Consider the following 24,847-nt stretch of genomic DNA (forward strand, 5'->3'; position numbering starts at 1 on the left):
CGTGTTTATATTCTTTTACCCCAACAGCACTAAGTACAGACTAGCAGATTGACACCACTAGGCCCACATATGTCTATAAGGCACTCTTAGACTTACTAATATGTTTCTTCAGCCTCTACATAATATAGTAAATAATAAATATACTCAATAGGAGGTAAAGCCATTTTTCATCTGAAACCTAAGAAGTCAAGTGTACGGCTAATGCAAGGAGAAAATGTGCTTTCTTTGGGTACCTCTTTCCTGCGATGGAACTGCATATTTGAACATAAGAAAACAGCCGGGTAAAGGGACCTGCCCTCTGCCAACCACAACAGGGGAGAAATCAATCACAGGGAGCACTTAAAATCCACTCACAACAGGCGCTTACCCGCTTATACCTTCGAACCATCCCTTAATTATTCTGACGACTGGACAGGGAACGCGAGGGTAAGCAACTTCGGGATGTGCGATAAATATTAATTCCATGGGGTGGAGACAGGAACTCAAAGCTGAGCTCCTCTAACGAGTGTGAAGTTGCCAAGGCGACCTGACTCCCTGGGACCACGCAGGTATAACCAAGATGCTAGGAGGACCACAGAGAGTTAACTGTTCCTGAAAGGTAAGGGACATAAAGTCATCACTCCAGGCCCAGTGTCACCATTTCCATTCTCTACTGAAGCAAAGTTTCCGAGAGATTTCAGTAGATGGCCAGGTAAAAAGCCCGGTGTGGGACACGCTGACTTGCCTACGTGTTTCTCTCTGAAATGCCCCGGGTGCATCTGGACAACGGTGGAACAAACAAGGAGAAGTGCTGGATTTGAAGATTATAATCAGAATAATAATCAAAGGAAACTTGACAAAGCCACACCAAGCCCCCTGAAAGCTACCTCCTCTCTGAGGCCAGAGACAGGAAAACAGAACAGTGGTTTCCAGTGACTTCCTCAGGACTGCCTGCATTACAGGAGCCGACAGACTGTACCTCCCTCTCTGACCAAGAGCAGCCCCCATGGACAGAGGCAGCCCTGTTCAAAGAAGATGACTTAGGGTTTGCAGCAAGAAACATGGCAGGGTCTGCAGAGAACCTCACAGCCCGCTGGATTCAAATAGGACCTACACTGACTTCTCTTCCCATAGAACATTCTAGAACCCATCGTGTACATGGCCCCGGTCGCTCACCTGCTCACCTCCCTCCCCTTCTTTCCAGCCACCCTCTTTCCCTTCTTGTAAGTTAGGAGTCCAACCCACCTTAACCGTGATGGGTAGTCAACTTCCTGAGGGTAGATCATCAAGGCGATCACGTGAGCAAAGAGGGATTGGAAAGGCAAAGAATCCCCCAAAAGTCCCACCTCCCTGGCCAAAGGAGACCAAACTCATTACAAATCCTTTCCCTACATCTTGCAACAGAGAAGGATACTATCCCATTTTTATTTTCAAAAGTAAGTGGGAGGGTGTGCTGAGATCTGCTTAAAGAGGATGTGGAAATCACCTCAAAGTCTCTATGTGCCCCAGCAAGTTCTCTGTGCAAACACCCCAAACAGCCAGAACTCTACGCCTCCCCAGGTGCCTCAGCCCCGAGAGTAACTAAGTGGGAGCAGGGTCAGGGGCCTGGAGAACCGGCCCTCATCTAATCTGTTTCTATGCAGTTCCTTCCATCTCAGAGTGGCCTCTGGGTTGCTGCCTCTGCATCTCGCCCTGCAGCTGTAGCCTCCTCACGTCTCAGGAATCCTGCTGCTCCCAGCCCAGCACACTGCCTCCAGGAAGCCTGCCCTGCCTGCACCTACGCTGGAGCTGCTTCCCTGCCGGTCACCCAGCTCCAGTCCATTCGACACCGGCCTCTCTAAATTAGCTGATATTGTTAACTGTCGCCCACTGCTCCCACGTGCGGGGATGACAGGGCCCAGTGACAGCTCCAGCTTGCCCCGAGGCTGACCACGGCCCACACACCACACCACAGTCCGGCCACTCTGAACGGCCTGGACTTCCCCAGCGGGACTAGCTGGGGTCTCCTCCAGGGCCCCTCCTCTTCTAATTCCTAGCCAGCCTTTACACGCAACCAGGGGACCACTTCCTCCAGCCAGAACCCAGAACCCCCAAATCCCGGATGTGTGTCTCCCCTGGGTGTCCATCACCACACCGGCCTGCCCCCTCCTCATAGCGCCCACAGGCTCCTAAGGACAGGCCTGGCCCAGGTCACCGCCTGCCACCAGCCCCCAGCCTGCCAGGTAAAGATTCATTTCCCTGTGTCCTTAGGTCTTCGGAGCTCACGGGCACCTCCTCCCTCTGCCGTCCTGGGACGGGGCCGAGTGGGCCTTCACCTTCTCCTTCCTATCTACCACCCGAAACAATTATGTTTTATCTTTATTTTTTTAATTTTTATTGGAGTATAGTTGATTTACAAGGTTGTGCTGAAGCAATTATGGAGGGTTTGATTGCATTTCCTTTGAACCTTCATGGAAGTTTTCCATTTCTTCTCACTCTCCATCTCCAGAGAGGGGTGTCTGCCAAGGACATCGCATCTCCCCCCAGGACCCCCACTCACCAGGTGACTCCATGTTTGGACCACACCTGCCTGGAACCAGCTGCCCCAGCCATGTGTGCCCGGCCTAATGTGCCCGGTCCGGGGGAGCCGTGCGGATTCTCCCCCTCGAGAAACTGAGTTGAGGGCCCCAGGCGCTGCGCAGAGAACGGGTTCACGGGGTGGCGGGGGGAGGCTCTGGGGGGCATTTCCAGACCCTGGCAGTCGAGGGCCCCGAGGAGCTGCCCCACCCCCTGAGGCTGGTCAACCTCCTCCTGGCTCTGGAGACACCTCAGGAAAGAAACACCAGGTTTCCCCACCTCGGCACTGTTATCCGACATGGTGTGTGGCTGTCCAATGCATTATGGGATGTTTACCAACATTCCTAGCCCCCAGGCACTAGATGTCACTAGCATCCCCACCCCAGCCCAGATGGGACACTGGCAATGTCCCCTGGGGGAAAAATCATCCCCACCTGAGAACCACTGATTTAAACTGCCATGAAGTGGCTATGGGGCAAGGTTGCGTTTCCTCAACTGTAAAATGATGGGAATACCTGGGTCACTGTGCTGTACGCCTGCACCAAACACAACACTGTACATCAACTACATTTCAATAAAAAATTTTAAAAATACTGATATATTTTATCCTATAAATAGATCAATAGATAAATGAATAAATAATAACATGAGGGGAAAAGCTGTACCTCAACTATATTTCAATAAAATTTTTTTAAAATACTGATATATTTTATCCTATAAATAGATCAATAAATAGATAAATGAATAAATAATAACATGAGGGGAAAAGTCCCACCTTGCAGGCACCTCTGTCCAGGTACTCTTATTATAGAGCAGTGTTGAAGTGGGATGGTATTTGGGGATAACACGGCGTCTACGCAGCTGATCACTCTGGAGAGGACAGGGAGAACTGAAGGGAACGCACAGGGGTTAACAGTAGTGGTTGAAACTGAGATTCTCTCCTGGAAGTTATTTAAAGTGCACAAAAGAAACTTAATACCTTCAGCCCTCAGTTCAAGGTCGCAGCGCACTGGTGTCTCTTTAGACACCAAAAAATTCATGAGGTTTCAGTCAATATCTTGCTCATTTACCTCCATTTCTGCATCAAGTGCTCAGAAGACGACCCGGGTCGAGAGAACCAGAAGACAAACTGCAGAGAAGGAGAAAGTGTTTGCCAAAGACACATCTGGCAAAGGTTTTATATCCAAAATATGCCAAGAAGTCCTAAAATTCAACTAAAAGAAATCAAGCTTGATTAAAAAATGGGCCAAAGATCTGAACAGACACTTCACCAAAGAAGAGGCACAGATGACACCTGAGCCTAGAAATAGACACTCCACGTCGTAAGTCATTAGGGAATGAGAACCAAAAACTGCTCTAAAAAATATATTTACAAAAAAAAACAGCAGGGGCTTCCCTGGTGGCACAGTGGTTGAGAATCTGCCTGTCAATGCAGGGGACACGGGTTCGAGCCCTGGTCCGGGAAGATCCCACATGCTGTGGAGCAACTAGGCCCGTGAGCCACAATTACTGAGCCTGCGCATCTGGAGCCTGTGCTCCACAACAAGAGAGGCCGCAACAGTGAGAGGCCCGCGCACGGCAATGAAGAGTGGCCCCCACTTGCCACAACTAGAGAAAGCCCTCGCAGAAAAACGAAGACCCAACACAGCCAAAAATAAATTAATTAATTAATAAACTCCTACCCCCAACATCTTCTAAAAAAAAAAAAAGAACTATGGACAACAAGGGGGGAAAGGGCGGGGGGATGAACTGGGAGATTGGGATTGACATATATACACTAATATGTATAAAATAGATAACTAACAAGAACCTGCTGTAAAAAAAATAAATTAAATTAAATCAAATTCAAAAAAAAAAAAAAAAGCAATCAGGGAACAGGAACGTCCTTAATGCTTGCTTTCCTCGGAAAAGCAGGAGGGACAGAGCCTCCAGGCTCGCTGTGGCAGGTTTGGCGCTGTGCAGCCCGGTGCCGGTCACTGGTGTCTGGGCAGAGGGCGGAGGCCAAGGGCAGGCAGGGGCCTCTCATACAAATGGTGGAGTGGACCCCATCCCGCTCCTCCATCCAGGGCCTCCTTGACCCAGAGCTGGCCGCCCGCCTCTAAGGACTTCACACAGCAGCTGGGGCATCTGTCCCTGGGGCGCCCCCTTGCCCCCCTCCTGGCCCGCTGGACCTGTAGGGCTATCACCCGTGGTCACCAGGGGGCCCTCGTGGGGAGTTTTCCTCTGCGCCTGCTCTGTGCAGCTCCAGTAAAACCAAACCACTTTAATGAGTGGCTCTTAACAGTCCCCAGGCCTTCTAAGGGGAGCTTTGGGGTTTTTTAAGTGTTCCCTGCCTCTTTTCCCAACAGCCCACAGTTCCTCACAGTTCCGTTTTCTAAACCGGGCCGACACATGACATGACTTGGTTCCCTACCACAGGACCTCAGCCTTAGTCCACGGGCACTTCCTGCACGGGTTCCTCCAAACCTCAGGACACATTTCCTAACGTGACCTCCCCTGGAAGGTGACAGGATATTCACCCCAACGCGTCCCTCCGTGCCTCTCACAGCCCCAAGTTCTGCCGACCCGGGTGGGGGCGAATGCCCCCGGAGCCCCCAGATCTCTAACTTCTCGGCAATGCCGTCCTCGTCCCAGCATCCTCCCCCCCGACCTCCACCCACGCTCCTGAATTCACCGTGGACTTTCTAACAAAAAGGAAACGAAACCCACTGTGCAGCTGGCAGCGCCCGGCACCCCTCGAAGCCTCCTCGTCCTGATCGGTCCCTGGCAGGCAAATGAGCGCCTCCCCACGGGGGCCCGAGCTGGGCCAGGAACTGCTCCAGCTGTGAACCACATGAATGGCATAGAGGGCAGGTTGCCAAGGCAACGGGCCCGCAGGAATACTGGCAATTCTCAATCACTGAGGACCTCATTCTCCAGCCTTCACACCTCGGCCTCCGGCTCCTGACTCCTTCCCCACTTCCCGCAAGACCAGACAGAAGCCACTGAGCCCTTCCAAGGCCAGTCCTCCCTGAATTCCTGCGTGCGAGCCCAATTAGTGTTCGTGACCTTCTGTTTGTATGGGGGGACCCCTGAGGGTGCCAGGCACCCCAATCTTGAGAAACGAGGCAGGGGACCCAGCTAAGTCACACACCAAAGCAACAACAGCTGAGACTTCCCTGGCGGTCCAGTGGTTAGGGCTCGGGGCTTTCACTACCGAGGGCGCAGGTTCAATCCCTGGGCGGGGAACTAAAAGCCCACAAGCCACGTGGTGCAGCCAAAACAACAATAACAACAAGAGCTGTGCTATGGAAGCATCTCTCTCCTGCTGTTTTTGTGCCTATTTTATTCATCACAGGATGACTCTGACTATTGTGATTCTTGTTATACTTAAAGCAGATTGGCCCTCGATTTTCTAGGCGCTGGCTAGTTCATGAAGGCAAGGACAAGCACTTCGCTTTGGAGCTTGGGGCCAGTCCATGAGTTCAGGAATGTGCTCTTCGTATTTCAAGAGCATAAATGTCACCTATAAAAAGCTGTCATCCTCTAGAACATTCTGATGACTTGCTATTCTGTGAGAGATTGCTTTCCTGGTTCCTTCAGGTCTCAACCCAAACACCACCTGCTTTGAGGCCTTCCGTGGGCATCCGGCTGACTGCACTGTTACATCTTCCTCCTAGCACATATTATGACAGCATGATTGGTCTGTTTTATTTATTTATTACGACTGATTCCCTGTTCCATGGAAGCCTTATCTATCTTTTCTTCCTAGGGTCTCACAGCAGGCAACGAATGAATTGGAAAGGGTATGACATTTGTGTTTATAATTGTCGTAAGGTAGAAAGAGGAACTGAAATGATTTTGGTGAGGGTGATGAGGACTGCAAGGGAGACCGCAGGTCAGAGAGGCAGCCGGAATGATGAAGGGAAGGGTGAAGGCCATTTACCATCTTTTCGGAGGTGTGACTGGATAGAGATTGACACAAGCCAGTTTGGATCCTAAATGTCAGGCTTCAGAGAGGAGGGGCTCATTTGCTTGGAACAACTTATTGACTGAAAAAACTGCACAACCTACAAGTTGAGAATTATGTTTTATTCGAGGACTTAAGCCCTGGACACAGCGTCTCAGATAGCTCTGAGGGACCGCTCCAAAGAGGCAAAGGAGGAACCAGGATATGTAGAAGGTTTTCGCAACAAAGACCAGGTAATCAGAGCATCAAAAGATTACTGTTAATTAAAGAAAACCAGATATCTCGAGGAATTTAGCACTTTTCTATGTATGGGAAGATGCAAGAGTCTGGGCTCACTGAAATCATTCCTTTGATCTGCACCTCAGCTCCCTGGGGCCAGCATCCTGTGCTTTCTCATCCTGAGTCTCCTCGGGTGCATCGAAGCGGGGTGGCTGCAGTGCCTGAGGGCTTGGCAGTTCTTGTTTCCACCCTGAATGGCCTCAGGGCTCACCTTCCGGGATGGTTGTAGGGGCTCAAAGGCTGCAACATCCTTTGTTTACCGATATGGCAGGCAACATTTTTTCACTGATAAACTAAAGGTGAAAGGCCCTGCCCTCATGGAACTGAATCATCTAATTCGGTAAAAGCGTCCCTGGTGGGAAATGCATAGGCACCCCTCCCCCCACACACACACTCACACAAATCCCTGGGCGGAAAGTGTGTGGGAGTACGCACATCCCTAGAGGTAAGGCATCACAGGTATCCCTAGGAATACACACCTCAATGGGAGAAATTAATACGGGGACACGTGTGCCTCGCAAGTATGTCCTTGGGGTACACACGTCCCTGGGGGCTACACTCATCCTCCAGGTACAGGAAGACTTTCTAAAGCACAGGTCAGGCTCAGGTGGTTTCAGGCAGCGGTCCCCAAACGTTTTGGCACCAGCGACCGGTTTCGTGGAAGACAATTCTTCCGCGGACGGGGGGAGGGGAGAGGGATGGTTCACACGCTAATGCGAGCGACAGGGAGTGGCCGCCGCCGGGACGGACCGAGGGCTCACTCTGCCTCCTTTTGTTCTACACGTTTGAGCCCTAGGCTCAGGCCCAGTTCCTAACAGGCCGGGGACCGGTACCAGTCCGCGGCCCGGGTGTTGGGGACCCATGGTTTAAGGAACTCACTGCACACCCCTGACTCGGGATCCTCTCTGGTCTAATGTCCTGCCTGAGGCCAGCTCCCACCAGCCTGTTCACAGCCACCGCAGTATAACTCACCCTCTTACCCACAGGGAATCTGGCCCAGGGGAGGAATCTCCGGGCCAGAACAAAGGAAAAATTCAGTAATGCAGCCCTGGGAGAGGCCCAGGAAACAGCTGGATTTAAAGAACACAAACAAGAGGCCAGAAGTCACATCCCTCACAACTCTAAAAAAAACTTTTAAAAGGTAAGAGGTGGTAGGAAGTTTTTGAGAATCATTTTCGTGGACACATGGAGTTAAAAATGGAGGGGGCTCCGTAGTCCTTGCCGGTGGGCCTCGCAGTCTCTGGCCTGCCCGCTTGGCATCCCTTTCCTTTCTCCCCTCCCCGGGGCTGGGGCCGCATCCCGGGCAGAGCACCGCACGAACACCAGCGGGCCCCGGGCCTTGCCCGCTCAGCACTGGTGCCCAATAAATGCTCATCGAATGAGTGGCCACAAGAGCTGAACGAGCTGGGCGGGGAAGGGGGCTCAAGAAACGGCGACTCAGGCGGCGGTGAGCACGGGCCTGTCCTCCGCGGCCGGGAGACTCGCCCCACATTTGCTCAACATCCTGCCCTCAGCAGGAGCTGGCGATGCGCGTTTACAGGGCGCCGGGAGCCCAAAAGAGGCTCGACGAGCCGCCGGGGAAGGGGGGTGGCCAGGCTCGCGGCTGGTTCCCGGCCGGCGTTTAAAGGTCTCGGAGGAGGAACGAGCGAGGGTCATGGGCTGTCCCGAAGGTCACGGCTGCGCGCTGCGCGGGCCGGGCGGGTCTCGGGCCGCGTGGTCCCGGCTACCACTCAATCGGGTCCCGGCGGGACTCTGGGCGGCGTGCGCGCGGGCGCGGGCGCGGTCGGCCACCCGCCTGGGTCCGCGGGGCGGGGCGCGGCGCGTGCGCGACAGGAGGCCGGCGGCCGGCGCACTCACCCTCCTTGGCCTTCTTCTTCCTCGCCAGCGTGCCGCCCAGCTTGCCCAGGAACGACTCGTCCTTCTTCATCCTGTGGGGCCGCAGGGCGGGCGAGCGCAGCGGCGTGGAGGACATGGGGCGCGCGGGGACCCCAGCAGCCGGGCGCGGGCGCAGAGCGTGTGGGAGCCGCCCTGGTCGGCGCCGCCGCTCGCCCCGGGGAGTGGCCGGGAGGGCGCGGCCCCAGCGCCGGCCCCCGCCCCGCGCCCGCCCCTGGCCCTGCGGAGCCCGCCGCCGGAGGTCTGCGCCGTCTCGGGCTCTGCGCTCACCGCTTCCAGCCCGCGGGCCGTCGGCCGTTCCCACGGTGCGCGTCACACTCACTCTCAGAGTGAAGCGGCGGTTCCGCTCCCAAGTGCCGCCGCCGGCACGGACCGAGGGCTCACTGTCTCCTTTTGTTCTACACGTTTGAGCCCTGGGCTCAGCCGGCTCTGGTGACCGTACCTGGGCTCCGCGGGGCAGCGAGGCAGCCAGGGCCACCACCTTTGCGCAGCCGATGTGCATCAGATAACCGCACAGATAGGTCATTTCACCTGCTGAGCTTTTACCCACAACCAGGCTTGGGGCTGGGGGAGCACTTGTGACCTATCCCTGCCCTCTAGAAGCCTGCAGTATGGTGGGCAATACCCGCACATAGTACCCTGTCCTAGGGGAGCTCAGGATGTTTCCCCAAGAGGCGTTGTGGAGACACAGGAAAGAGCCCTGCTGTGGAATCAAGGGTAGGTGTTCAGGCGGAGGGAAAAGCAGGACCAGAGGGGACACTGTGGGAGCTCCAGGGAGGAGAGAGAGAAGGGAACAAGGCAGGCCCTGTAAGGGCTGGAAGGCGGGGAAGGGGTTCAAGGTGGAGGTGACATGGTGGATCTGGGTTCTACAAAGTGGACTCTGGGTGACGTGTGACCGTGGGCAGGGAAGGAGTAAAGCCAGAGGCAGGGAGACCAGTTCCGAGGTCCCGGTGACTTAGGAGGGACGTGAACGGTTTCTGGAGACGCTCATAGGTGGAAGGAGCCCCAGGCTTGGCGTGGGAAGAGTTAAGGCTGTTTCCTGCTGGGCCCAGCAGGTCGGGTGGGGCCCTTCACCAGCAGATAAAGGACTATCAGAGGAGGTCAGCAGGGGAGGAGCCGGGGAGTCTAGGTCCACACGTGTGGTCAACAGGGTTTTCCACCTCCCCTGGGCTGGCTCATTGCCCCACAGCGCTCTGTAACTCCTCCAGTTCCCCTCAGCAAAGGTTTCTGTTGGCCGAGCGGTGCCAGGCCCTGTCCTCCTGCAGGGATGCGCTGACCACAGGGGCAGAGCCTTGCCCTCCAGGAGCTGGTGATCCAGGGGAACGTGCACGCCCCGAAGTTAGAAACCCAGTGAGGTGGGAGGGGAGCAGGAGAAGGAGAAGGTGCAGGAGATGAAGGGACACAGAGGCCCTTATTCCCTCGAGGGAGAAGATTCAGGACGGAAAGGGAGAATGCCAGGGAGGACCCGGGCACCTGGGAGACGGGAGAGAAGCCAGGGATGCAGGCTGCCCCGTGTGACTAGGTGAGCGGGTGAGGCCGTGAGATCAGTAATCCCGCACAAGGAACCCGGAGCCGCTGAAGGGGTCTGAGCAGAGGGTTGATGCAGAGGATGGTTGAAGCAAAACCCCCAGCCAGAGACCGATTCGGAAGCTGCTGAAACAGGCGAGGCCAGAGTTGCCAGTGGCAGAGGGAAGGAAGAGATAAGAATGAGCTTTCAGGGACTTCCCTGGCGGCCCAGTGGTTAAGACTCTGTGCTTCCACTGCAGGGAGTGCAGGTTCAGTCCCTGGTGGGGGAACTAAGATTCCGCGTGCATGCTGCGCGGTGCAGCCCCAAAAAAATCCCAAAACAAAAACAATGAACTTTCAGGGCTGCAGACCACAACATGTGGGGAATAATTGGAGGCTGGGTTTAGGGACAGTGAAGGGTCAGAGGGCTCTGAGGCTTCTCACCAGCATGGCCTGATTTGGGGTGTCACTAACCACTCTGGGGAAAACACAGAAAGATGGTGAATGTGGTTATTGAGATCCTGATGGGGTCATGACGCAGGTCTACACTGCTCTGAATGCCAAGGGAATGTCATCTAGGGCAGGGGGTCTCTGGCCCTTTTGAGAATCTGATGCATGGTACAGACTGTCTTCTCTGGAGAAATACACGCACGAGATGCTGCACAGTGTTTCCAGGGGACTGTAGCCACCCCGCCCTCGCAGCCACAGACCCCAGCGGGAGAGCCTGCAATCAGGGGAGAGGAACGGAAAAGAAAACTTGGGAAAGAAAATGGGAAAGAGCGGAGCTCCTGGGCGCAGTCCTGGGCATGTGGTGAGTGCCCAGTCAATAACTGATTGTTTAGATATTTCATCAGTGGGTCTGCTTTCCCAGTGGATACACAGAATTTACTATTTCCATTCGGTCACTGCTAATTTGAACACCGCAAAGACAGGTCGGATCCTACTTCAAAAGATGCCATTACACCACAAAAGAATCTCTCTAGAAGATACTTAAGTCCTGATGACGGCCCAGTTTGTAAGAGAAACTGACCCAGCTCTTACATGACAGTAGGGTTCTGGAATCTTGTAGACATCATGCGTATAGAAACATAATCATGGGCTTCCCTGGTAGTGCAGTGGTTGAGAATCCGCCTGCCGATGCAGGGGACACGGGTTCATGCCCCAGTCCGGGAAGATCCCACATGCCGCGGAGCGGCTGGGCCCGTGAGCCATGGCCACTGAGCCTGCGCATCCGGAGCCTGTGCTCCACAACGGGAGAGGCCACAGCAGTGAGAGGCCTGCGTACCACAAAAAAAAGAAAAAAAAAAAAAAATTATTGTGTTAGTTGTGATGGTTTTTTTTTGACTTGTGTGCGCCACAGATGACAATCAAGAAGTGCTGTGGATGAATCTGGGGTTTTCTTCAGGGTTAGAGGCTGGAGGGACCATGATCTAAACCCCAGAAACTTTCCCTTGCTCCTGGCCTGGCTCCTGGGGACTTTACACAGCATTCTCTGTGGAGCAACTTTCCAAATGGCTTTCAGAGCAGCAAACATCTATATTCACTTGAAGGTCAGAAAGTGCTGGTTGTTAATAAGAAAGAATTCAATGAGAAGCAGAAATATGATCTTAGCTCCTGTCCCCACCTACTCGGGCTTCCACTTCTTAGCATGCCGCCTACGTATAGCCTGCGCCATGGCTCTGCATGCATTTTACATTTGGAGAATAATTATGAAAATCAGATTACATGCAGCTGCCCTCATTACAGAAAACCATTTGATTTGCTTTTGAACTGTGGCTTCCAAAGGGTCCAGTTTTTTATCACCTTAATTAAGAATAAGGAACAAGCATTCTACGAGCACGTGCTGATTCCAGGCCCTGGGCGGGGCGCCACACCGGGTGGCCTCAGGCAGCCTCAGTTCCAGGTTCTCTTGCCATTCTTTCCATCTTCCCCGCAGAAAGAGCAATGGCCCGACGTATCTCAAAAATGCGTTCAGCAAAACAAGCCAAGTGCGGGACTTCCCTGGTGGTGCAGTGGTTAAGAATCTGCCTGCCAACGCAGGGGACACGGGTTCGAGCTCTGGTTCGGGAAGATCCCACATGCTGCGGAGCAACTAAGCCCATGCGCCACAACTGCTGAGCCTGCGTGCCACAACTACTGAAGCCTGCATGCCTAGAACCCGTGCTCCGCAACGAGAAGCCACCGCAACGAGGAGACCGCACACCGCAACAAAGAGTAGCCCCTGCTCGCCGCAACTAGAGAAGGCCCGCGTGCAGCAACGAAGACCCAATGCAGTCAAAAATAAATTAATAATAATAAAGAAAAAGAAGCCCAAGTGCAAGGGTGCATACTGGGGGAATCCACTTATTTGAAGTTCAACAGCAGGTGGCCTCTTTTCTACGTTGAGGGTGGTCACCTTCAGGGGGAGAGGTCTTGCCTGGATATGGGCACCAGGAAACGCTGGGTGATGCACATGGGCCGCAGGCTGTGGGGGGTGGTCACACGGTTTATACCTAAGTAAAAAGCCATCACCTGGTACACTGGAGAGCTGTACCTTTCACCGTGTATCAGTTATACCTCCATAAAGGCTTGGGGAAAAGAAAATATATGAACAATACCCCTAAGCAGGATCCTTTGAGCTCTCTACCTTACCTGCATTTGGGTTTCATTCCTTATGGATGTGCCTCCTGTGATAATACAGCAGCTCAGGAAGCATTTAAAGGGAGTTTTATATAAAAGCTGCATGCCTTCTCTCATTTTGCTTCCGTGTAACTAAAAAGAAGAGATATCTTTTCAAAAAATGAAAAACAGCCCTTAGCTCTTTGGGAGAGAAAAGGGAGCTCATACGAGGAAGGATTGAGACTGTGAAGTGTTTCCTTGTGTTGTTCATTTTCAAACCTCCTAGCAATTTCGGGAGAGTTAGAAGTGTGTAGGGAAGTGATGGAAATACTTAATTGATTCAGTGATGGAGAAAATACCTTATTTCCCCCAGGTTACACTTCTGATGCAATCTTCCTGCCCTTTGGGGCAGCATTTTCAAGTGTGCTGTAATCATAGTGTCCAAAGCAGTCTTTTGAATGGCGTGATTTAATCACCTTGCTAATTTAGTGACCTGGCAAGAGAGGAACCTGTGATTTTCACTTTAAATACTAGGAGCATAAAAGATGACCATACTTGCCTGGAATCTTAAAATTGTGGTGGTAACACTTTTTCCTGAACCACACGTGAGCGAAACACAAATCCCTGACTGCCTTTCACTCAAGTGATTTTGGAAACATCAGCAAACTTTGAGACAAGGGAAGTTGGATTTTCATTATTGCCAAATTCTCTAGAGTTTTCTTTTTGCATAGTAGGCAAATTAAACTATGCATACACTTTGTTCTCGTAAATATTTTAGAGATGAGGAATGAATGAAAGATTGGCACCAACTTATTCATTCCTAGTCTTCCACGGAGGAGAAATTGGTAAAGGCCCCTAAAAGATTATGCCCCCTTCAAAAGAAGACTGACCCCTAGCTTTCAGAGAGCAAGTTCCTTGAAAAATGCCAGGACCTCTTATGTGGGTGGGAGAACAAAGGCCAGGCCTGTTAGACATTCACACCATAGTCTAAATTTCTTTAACCATTCATTTGCCATATATATATCACCTGCCTGCAAAGTAAAAGGCTTTGCTTTCCTCCTCCCACCTAACTGGGTGCAGTAAGAGCTGTGAGAATGAGAGCTGTGCCTTGGGCGGAGGGGAAAACGATGACGGGTGGGGGCACTTTGGGGCGGTGAGCTTGCTGCTGGATGGAGCAGCAGACTTGGCCACCACAGCACGTGTGAGAACATCACTAGGGCTGGGGAAGACAGTGGACCAGGGCAGGGATCTGTAAGGGGTCAGACAGGAAATATTTTCCACTTCTCAGGCCATACAGCCTGTTGCAACTACTCTACTTTGCTGTCATAATCTGAAAGCAGCCATAGACAATATATAAGCAAATGAGTGGCTACGTTCCAATGTAAGTGCACTCTGCACTCAGAACTTTGGATTTCATATCATTTTCACATGTCATAAAATATTCTTCTTTTGATTTTTTTTTTCAAACCAGTTGAAACGTAAACCCATTCTTAGCTCACAGGCCGTACAAAAACAGGCCGGATTTGGAAGCAGATGGTACCCAAACTGCATTTCACTTACTGCATATTTTTGCCTGAAAGTCCTAATAATGGTAACAACGATGGTGCCACTAAAAATCAATGTTTAAAAGGTGCCGGGGGGCTTCCCTGGTGGCGCAGTGGTTGAGAGTCCGCCTGCCGGTGCAGGGGACACGGGTTCGTGCCCTGGTCCGGGAAGATCCCACATGCCGTGGAGCAGCTGGGCCCGTGAGCCATGGCCGCTGAGCCTGCGTGTCCGGAGCCTGTGCTCCACAACGGGAGAGGCCACAACAGTGAGAGGCCTGCGTACCGCAAACAGAAAAAAGAAAAAGGTGCCAGGGATTCAGAGCCTGTTGTTTTGAACTCCAAGGGAGTATACAAAATCTTCCCTTGCATTAGAAATGCATTATTGGGCTTCCCTGGTGGCACACTGGTTAAGAATCCGCCTGCCAATGCAGGGGACATGGGTTCGAGCCCTGGGCTGGGAAGATCCCACATGCCACGGAGCAACGAAGCCCGTGTGCCACAACTACTGAGCCTGTGCTCTAGAGCCCATGAGCAACAACTACAGAGCCCGCGTGTTGCAACTACTGAAGCCTGCGCACCTAGAGCCCGTGCTCCTCAGCAAGAGAAGCCACCGCAATCAGAAGCCTGTGCACTGCAATGAAGAGTAGCCCCCGCTCGCTGCAACTAGAGAAAGCCTGCACACAGCAACAAAAAACCCCAACACAGCCAAAACTTTTTAAAAATTAAAAAAAAAAGAAATGCATTATTAATACAACCCTTTCAAAGTGGATCAGTAACAGTTCCACTTCTGTCATTTATTCTATAAAACTCTCCACACTGTTACACGAAGGTAGGAGTATATTGCAATATGGCTTGTCTTTTTTGGAAAATGGGAACCACCTAAACGTGCATCTCTGATTATATAAGTCAAAGCAGAGTCCAGCAGCACCAGGAACTATTACGTGGAGCAGGGCAGGGCTGTCTGACTGGTGTGCGACGCCACCCATGATGTGGGGTTAAACAGAAAAGCAAGTTGTGCTTCTACCTCATACGTTTACATACTCACTCATTCCACGCACATTGGGTGTCAAGGTAGGTTCTGGGCGTGATTCCAGGCCTTAGAACACACCATACACAAACCCAAGAAAGGCTGCCCAGTGGCACTTACATTCTCATGGCAGGAAAATTAAATTAGCAATTTTGAAAACCCATGTACGAGAGAAAGACAAATATCATGTGATATCACTTATATGTGAAATCTAAAAAAAAATGATACAAATGAACTTATTTACAAAAGAGAAATAGACTCACAGACATAGAAAACAAACTTATGGTTACCAAAGGGGGAAGGATGGGGGATAAATTAGGAGTTGGGATGAACATATACACACTACCATATAGAAAATAGGTAACCAACGGGATCTACTGTATAGCACAGGGAACTATACTCAGTATCTTATAATAACCTATAATGGAAAAGAATCTAAAAAAGAATATATATATATGTATAACTGAATCTCTTTACTGTACATCTGAAACCAACACAACATTGTAAATCAACTATATTTCAATAAAATATTTTTAAAAAGGAAGTTTTCAAAAAAAATAACCCATGTACATACATGTGTACATTTTACATATATGTGTTATACATTTTACACATATATAAACCTTTATGGAAGTCCAACTTTTAATCTTCACTTTGTCAAGGGGAAACGGCTGATTTGAACTCTGCCTTTCTATCTGGCAGTACAAACAATAACAAATGGATGCTGATGCAGAGTGAATAGAACTGATTTCAGGACTAATCAGAATACATTTTGATTGAGACAGTGGATACTCAGACAGGAAGCACGTGATCGTCAGTGAGAAGCGCAGTCTCGTGCATAAGTGAGACAAATTTTCATTTGTTCAGGTCCACGACTCGTACATTAAAATATGTTCTGTGATTATCCACCTAGCACACCTACTGGAGTTCATTGCTAACAGAGACATGAAGGCTGAGCAGCTGTAAGCAAATTATGCTCTGGAATCAGGAGAGTATTAAACCATAAAACTCAACTCTGTACGATAATTTGTCTTAAGACTGTCAAAATTTCAAATTTGCAAGGAAATCAGAAAATGCAAGGCTTGACAAGGCTATTTGATCATCAGTGCTATTTATTTATTATGAAGAACTACTAAAATATGGAGCTGATTTTTTTTTCAGAAGCACCGTGGCAGCAACAGCCTAGGCCCTTGCCCTCTGGATGCCCAACCGTGCAGCTCTACCTGTATACAATTTTCAAAAGACTGCAATGAAAAACACTTTTCTACAACTAAATGCTGTAGTTTTCTTGTAATCTGAAAGAAAAATGCAAAATGAGTCTTTTTTCCCTAGATGCATTATGCCTTCCACGTGGTAAATATTCAGTAAATATTTCCTGAATCAGAAAAGCCTGTCTCTAAAGGTAGAAACAACCTAATGTCCATCACAGATGAAGGGATAAACAATATGTGGTCTAACCATACATATATGCATGAGATTCCGACCCACGCAACAACATGGATGCACCTTGAGGACATTATGTTCAGTGAAATAAGCCAGACACAAAAGGACAAATACCGCATGATTCCATGCACATGAGACACCAAAAGGAGTCAAGTTCATAGAGACAGAAGGTAGATGGTGGTCATCAGGGGCTGGGGGGAGGGGAGACTGGGGAGTTAGTTTCACGGGGACAGAGTTTCAGCTTTGCAAGATGAAAAGAGTTCTGCTGATGGAGGGTGATGGCTGTACAACAATGTGAATGAACTTAATGCCACTGAGCTGTACATTTTAAATGGTTGAAATAGCGACTTCTATCTTAGGTATATTTTACCACCATTTTTTAAGCCTGTGTCTAAGACCCAAAGTAAATCAGGCCCTGAAAGGAAAGGTAATGTACTAAACTGAAAAGGGCTGCCTTGGGGTGTGGGAAAAGGCCAGGACTTTCCGAGGCAGGAGAAGTAACAGGAAAGAGAGATGGATGAATAAGCCAACCAGCCAAAGATGGAAGAACAGAGAATAAATAGTCCCCTAGAGGCAGAAGAGGGTTAACCAGAGGGCCAGCCCTGGGAAAGAGAGAGTGAAAGATTGCTGCACGAGCAACCTGGATGGGAAGATGGGGATGGGAGAAATGCCCATAAATCCTGGCCGCCTCCAGGGTGGGGTGCACGGCCTCGCAAGAAGGCCCCCAGCTGAACTGCAGAGTGAGCACAGGAGGGAATCACCAGCTTCCCAGAAGAAGGGGCTGCAGATGGTCCCGGCCCTCCCCATCCTCCTCCCCACCTTATTCCCCATCCTCCGTGGCATTCCAGCCTCCAGCTTTCCAGAGCTCCTCGCTGACCCCATCATGGCCCTTCCGCCTAGACAGGCAGCATCGCCTCTGCCTCTGGACCCCGCACAGAGCCTCGCACACACTCAGAGCTCAATCAGTGTTTGATGGATGGATGGATGAATGATGGATGGATGGATGGATGGATGGATGGATGAATAGAAGGATGGATGGATGGATGGATGGGTGGGTGGGTGGGTGGGTGGATGGATGGAAGTGTGGATGGGTGGATGGGTGGATGGATGGAAGTGTGGATGGGTGGATGGATGGCAAATGATTGATGACAGGAGGTTGGTGGTAGTTGTTGCAGGAGATTACTCCTGCCACTTGGGACTACTGTGACGTTTGCATCCATGCAGAAAAGGTTTTATCCATGGATGCAAATTATTTATGACTCCTTCAAACACTCAGCCCCGGCGACAGATTTGGTGATGAGGAAATGAGAGAGTAAGGTGTGACATGGAAATACAAGGAAATATTAGGAAGCAAAGCTTTACTGTCACTTGATTTCCGGCTGCCTGTTCAGAAGGAAACGGGGATGCCGTGACAAAGCCTGTGCTGGTGGGAGATTTGGGGTCTAGTGTTTGAGGAGGAGCCAGAAGGGATCAAACTGCATTGACTCCAAACCTCCCAGGAGCTTCTCAATTGTTAATGCACACCGGTCGCCTGGGGACCGTAAGAAACTGTAGGTCCTGGAGGAGAAGGACTGGACCGGGCCTGAAACTCTGCATTTCTAATGCACCCGATGCCTCTGGCTTTTTAGTTCCTGTGTCACACTCTGAGTGGCAAGGCTATACCATACTCTTTTATTAAAGGGTCACCGTGGGCTTCTGGGATAAGACAGCTGCCCGCCAGAGACACCACTTGTTTTCTCAGAAATTTCGAAGTGTATGATGCTAAGAAGACTCCCCTTTAAGGCATCAGCTGTATTAAAAAGACCCACAGCACCAGTCCTACCATGAAAAGAGCACAGTGGGAACCCAAGAGACCAGGCCTGGGCCCGGGAGCTTTCTGGCATTCCCAACATTTTTTTTTTTAATTTTTTAATTTTTTGGCTGTGCCTCGTGGCATGGGGAATCTTAGTTCCCTGACCAGGGATCGAACCTGCGCCCCCTGCAGTGGAAGCACAGAGTCTTAACCACTGGACCTCCAGGGAAGTCCCCGAAACGTTCTTTTAAATTATCCAACTACTTGTTTCAAATAATTAACTGTTTAAAAATGTATGCTGGCGGCTCCCCTTTTTGTGAAAGGGAGACTCGGTGGGACCCGGGCCATGGGATGGGGGCGTGCAGACCCCTGAGAGTGAAGAGACGCCCGGGCCATCTGCACGAGGAAAGGGCACAGAAGGCCATTGTGAGTCTGGTTGGTCATCCCCCAACCAAAGTGTAAAATTCCCTTTGAAACCCAGCTCCTCATTTTAGTAAAGGAACCATTGTCACCGGAACCAGGCTCCAAAGGCCAGGCCGAGGGTCTCTCCCATCCTGACCCCCTTCGCCTTCTGCCTCTCTTCTCCCTTCCTGACTCTCCTGATGAAAGAACGTTCTGTTCTCCACCACCCCCTTCACTCCTCCATCCCTGGCTCCGTCCTTCCCAAGGCATGTTACGTAGTGACCCAGTCATGGATTGAATTGTTTCCCCAAAACCCATGGAAGCCTGAACCCCCGTGCCCGGGACTGTGACCTTATCTGGCAGTAAGGTCTTTGCAGATGTGATGGAGTCTAAGATGAGTCATTAGCTGGGCCTTAGTCCACAGAGTGAGCAGCAGAGCCCAGGTGAAGATGGAGACAGAGATGGGAGGGCTGCGTCCACAAGCCAAGACACACCAAGGGTTCCCTGAGACACCAGAAGCTAGAGAAAGGAGTGGAAAAGTTCTCCCAGAGCCTTCAGAGAGAGTGTGTCCCTGTGGATTTGGACCTTGATTTCGGACTTTCCATCCACAGCCAGCCCCAAGGGAGCAGAGAGGTGCACCCCAGGGGACCACACATATTTAGAGGACAGTCTGCCATACTTGGCCCCCTGCTGGGAGATGGGGTCACAGGGGTTCCTCCCTCTCCCCAGCCTGTCGGTCTGTTGTCTTCACACGCCCTACTCAGTCCTTCTCTGTAAGATCCCAAGCTCACAGCCCCGCATCTCTCACCTGGACCAAGGCAAGGGTCTGCTAACCAGTGAAACCCAAATCAAATCAAGACACCCCCTGATTTAATTTTTCAAAGGCTTCCCAAGGCTCACCAGTCTCTCTGGCCTGGCAGACGAGGCCATCACCTCCCATCACCTCCTAACTCTCCAACTTTGCATCCGATTCACAGTTGTCCTAAACAAGCCATCCTTGACCCCAAGGCTTTGCACACACGGTTTGTTCTCTTCCCACTTTACTTCTCTGACCTGACTCCCTCCAGGCCCAGCTGGTCATCTCCTCCTTGGCATCTCTCCATTCCCTGGACGCTTTTCTGGTGGAGTCTTCATGCTGGGTGGCAACGGGTGTTTGCGGCATTTACTTAATCATTCATTTGCTTGTTCATTCATTCAACAAACGTATCGAGTGCCTGCTCGTACAGAGCTTCCATTCTAGGGGACAGAAGCTCACACACACACACGCGCGCGTGTGTGCGCACACACACACAATTAGAATAGTAGGTTGTCATAAGTGAAGGGCAGATATGCAGGTTTATGGGAATTCCCTGGCGGTCCAGTGGCTTGGACTCCTCGCTTCCCCTGCCTCACTGCCAAGGGTGTGGGTTTGATCCCTGGTCAGGAATTAAGATCCCGCAAGCCACATGGCCAAAATATACATATATATATGCGGGTTTAAACACCATGTTGATGCTAACGATTCCCACATTTCCCTCTCTGGTCCAAGAGCCCCTGGGCTCCGGATCCACAAACCTCAGAGGTCAGCGAACTACCAGCAAAACCATCCAGCCTGTGCCTGTTTTGTAAGGCCCAAGAGCTAGGGATGGTTTTTACATTTTTAAATAGCGAAAAAATATCAACAAAAGAATGTCTCCTGGCAACTTTTTGCTCTTTTAACAATCAGATTCTTTGCCACTATTGCAGATTTTAATATAAGAAGAGTCATTCTCCTTGGAGAAATGAACACATCTTTTAAATGCTTGATTTTTCTTTAATTCTGCTACCAATTATTTGGAAATATTAACCCAGAATATTTGAGAGAACTATGTTTGAAATAGAAGCTTAAACTCCATAGCAGGGGCCCTTAGAGATGACTGGTGCTGGTCGAGGTTTACATTCGTTGCTGGATTTTAAACTTGGGCACCTGTACAGAACTTGGAACATTCTTTATCCTGAAGCTTTTTGCCTGTGTGTCTAGTGATGCCTTATTAATTTCAGAGATACATTATTCATTTCCCCATGAAGCAGTCAGAAACTTGCAAGAGAATCACTAACTTCAGCCCCCGTCACTGTGGTCTTCCTGCATCATCCAGGCTCCAACAGTCACCGGCAGCCCTGTTTGGGAACTGTCAAATCTAGAGACAAACTTGTTGGAAGAGCCGCTTTGATGCCTGGCCTTTACCAGTCCTCTTAGCTCTGTCTGCAGTTCAAATTGATTCCACTTGTTTTCTGGGCTGTCCCATCTCATTCACGAAGGCAAGCTATAGGTTTTCACGTATACGTCTTAAGATAAACATCAAGATTGGATCAGACTTAAATCGCTGAAGAATACACACCTTTCCTATCTCATCCATGTTTTTCTTTTAAAACAATATTTTTTATAGAACCTGCCTGACAAACACACCTCAGCCAGGGGATCAAGGCCAACATCACAGCAATCGGTCACGGTGACAGCATGTGCCCTGATGTGATGGAATGAAAATGACAGCTTACCCCTATGGTCATCTCCCTCAAGCCCGTAACTCCATCTAATCATGAGAAAAACACCAGACAAACTCCAGTTGGTTCTACACAACCGGCCCAGCGCTCCTCAAAGCTGCCAAGGTCATCAAAAACAAGGAAAGTCTGAGAAACCGTCACAGCCAGAGGAGCTAAGATGACAGGACGACTAAAGGTCATGTGGGATCCTGGACCAGAAAAGGACATCGGGGAAAAACTAAGGAAATCTGAGACTAGACTAGTTCATAAAAATGTGTTCCTACTGGTTCATTAATTGTAACAAACGTACCCAGACTAATGTAAGGTGTTCATACTCGGGAAAACTGGGTGAGAGGTTTGTGGATCCGGGTGAGAGGTGTATGGGAACTCCCTGCCCTATTTTCAAAATGTTTCTGTAAATCTAAAACGGTAAAACGGAAAGTTTAGTTTTAAAAATATCATCATCGATTTTTAAAGAACAGTGGTACTTTTTTCACCTTTATTACAAAATAAAGATTTTCAGAGTTTTCAAAGCTCACAAGGAGGTCAGCTGGGGAATCTGTTATGATTACGCAGCAGCGTACTCCCAAGAACCTTTTCAAATCGATCAGATATTTTTAAAATCCTGTTGGATCAATGGTTCTTAAAATGGATTTCAGGTGTTAACCCTCCTGCACGTTCTGGCTTAGTCAGCAGACAGAAGCAGTGCAAGCTAACCGAGGGGAGGTCAAGGGGACCCCAGGAGAGCTGCTACGCACAGACAGGGTCACCTCCACAGACATCACGCAGCAACGCTAAGAGCCTGCTCGCTTGTCACGGGCACCTGCGGCTGGCAGGGGGAATTCGAGTCACGAGATGCATTTGCCTTTTCTGTGCCTTTGCCTCTGCTACTTGGTGATGGATGTGGTCATCCACAGCAACTGCCTAGTATGATTTTTTTTTTTTTGATTGGTCAAACCCAGAAAAGGTGGGACTTATTTCCTTATGTTCTCTGACAAGAGAATGACATGCAGAAAAATAAGCTCTTTTCTAGCTCTAGGGTCTTAGACCTCAAGGACTGGGAAGGACTGTGTATCAGTCAGGGGGTCCAGAGAAGCAGAACCAACAGGAGATGACACACACACATATCAGGAGAGATAGATGGGTAGGTAGGTAGGCAGACAGATAGATAGATAGGTAGGTAGGTAGGTAGGTAGGTAGATAGATAGATACGTAGGTAGATAGATAGGTAGGTAGGTAGGTAGAAAGATAGATAGATAAATAGATAGGTAGATAGATAGATGATAGATATAGTCTTCTCCTACATAATGAGATAGAGAGAGACAGATCCCAATGTGGGCCTCATCTGACTCATTAAGGACCTGAATAAAACAAAGGTCAAAGGAAGAAGGAATTTGCCCATTTTTTCCTGCCTCACTGTTGAGCTGGGACATCTCATCTCCTCTTCTCCTGCCCCCCAGCTGTGATTTACACCATTGGCTCCCCTGGTTCTCAGGCCCTTGGACTTAGACTGAATTATACCACCAGCTTTCCTGAGTCTCTAGCTGGCAGAGAGAAGATTGGGACTTCTCAGCATCTGTAATTAAATGAGCCAATTCCCTATATGAAATCTCCTTTTTTTTTTTTTTTTTTTTTTTGTGGTACACAGGCCTCTCACTGTTGTGGCCTCCCCCGTTGTGGAGCACAGGCTCCGGACGCGCAGGCTCAGCGGCCATGGCTCACGGACCCAGCCACTCCGCGGCATGTGGGATCCTCCTGGACTGGGGCACGAACCCGTCCCCTGCATTGGCAGGCGGACTCTCAACCACTGCGCCACCAGGGAAGCTCTGAAATCTCCTTTTATATGCATATATCTCCCATGGATTCTGTTTCTCTGGAGAACCCTGACCCTCTTTCAATTCCTGGAAAATCCCAGCTGCTTTCCATCTGAGGCCTTTGTATCGGCTATTCCCCTTCCTAGCTAGCTGTTCCCTTTACCTGCTCACCTGCTGGCTTACTTCTCATTCTTCACATCTCAGCTTAAGTCCCCTGTCTTCAGAGAAGCCTCTTCTGACACCCCAGACCAGGATCAACACATTCCCCCAGCACCTCGATGGATCTCTGAGACCCACTGGAGAACCATCCTGGGCTTCCCCCATGGCGGAGACCACTGGGCTGAGGGGGAGCGGCTCTGAAGGAGGGGGAGGGGCAGGCCCTGCAGAAACAAGGACCAACAGCTGGCAGCTAAAGGTCATTTGAAATGACTGGGGGAAAAGGGGATACCTGGGGTGAGACGGGGAATAAAGGGGTGAACCGACACAAGATGCCGCGAGGCATCTGGTGGTAAATAAGAAGGCCAGACATTACTCTGAAATTGCAGGGAGGCGGCACCTGCACTGTGCCCGGCACATGAGTTGAGTGACTGAGCAAATGAGCCGAGGAAGTGAGGATTCAAGGCCAACTCTGGCTCCTGATCATGCACTCTTCCTGTTCCCCAGTCCCGGAAGGGCCAGCCGGGAGGAGGCTGTTTTCCGATAGACAGGAAACGATGCCCGGCCGGGCCCAGGGCTAAGGCTGTGGGGATGGGAAGGGTCAGATTCAAGGGAGGGGCTTCCCTGGTGGCGCAGTGGTTGAGAGTCTGCCTGCCCGATGCTGGGGACACGGGTTCGAGCCCCGGTCCGGGAAGATCCCACATGCTGTGGAGCGGCTGGGCCCATGAGCCATGGCCGCTGAGTCTGCACGTCCGGAGCCTGTGCTCCGCAACGGGAGAGGCCACAGCAGTGAGAGGCCCGTGTACCGCCAAAAAAAAAAAAAAAAAGATTCGAGGGAGATCAGTCATGGCGCAGCTGCTGCAACTAGTTCCTATGAGTGCTTAGGTAACAGCTCTGGACTAAAGCTTAGGGATGAATCCTATTTAACCTTTACTACAGAAACAGCTCAGGAAATTCCATCCCATTGGATTTCAACACTTCCTCTCAGTAGGGACAGCATGTCCATTTCTACCCCTACATGTTCAATGTCAATCCCTACCATGGTCTATTATGTTCTAATATTTCTAGCTGTAGCTCTGCCCGCTTAGTATTTCAGGGAAATTACGTTTAGAGGAGCCGTAATTTCTGGGTACGATAAGAAGATCGAAGCAATTGTGTTTGGGTCTCTGACTCAATCTAGGGAGGTCACCTGTTTCACATGATGGATGGATCCAGGCTGGCTATTATCTCAACCATGAGAAGTCGGAATATTTTAATTGACCAGCACATCTATCTACTGACAAATGTAGGAAATGCTTCCTTTGTTAGAAACTGATTGACTGAAAAGTGGTGGGCGGGTGGGAACTGGGTAGAGAGGCTGTAATTTTCGTAGTTGATCCAAATTCATAGGGTGAACATTCTTCTCAAAAA

The 24,847-nt window shown here is 50.4% G+C and overlaps 1 protein-coding gene across 1 annotated transcript in view; it reads right to left on the reverse strand.

Moving 5' to 3' along the window:
- PARVB (parvin beta) overlaps positions 1-8,829 on the reverse strand; it is a 116,519-nt gene extending 107,690 nt beyond the window's left edge. The window contains exon 1 of the mRNA XM_081250322.1: positions 8,621-8,829. Within this exon, the coding sequence (XP_081106448.1) occupies positions 8,621-8,735 (115 nt within the window). The 5' untranslated portion in view covers positions 8,736-8,829. The remainder of the gene's footprint in view (positions 1-8,620) is intronic.
- Positions 8,830-24,847: the final 16,018 nt, after the last annotated feature.

The sequence above is a fragment of the Mesoplodon bidens genome, assembly GCF_964165515.1.
Source record: "Mesoplodon bidens genome assembly, chromosome: 11".
Classification (NCBI taxonomy): domain Eukaryota; kingdom Metazoa; phylum Chordata; class Mammalia; order Artiodactyla; family Ziphiidae; genus Mesoplodon; species Mesoplodon bidens.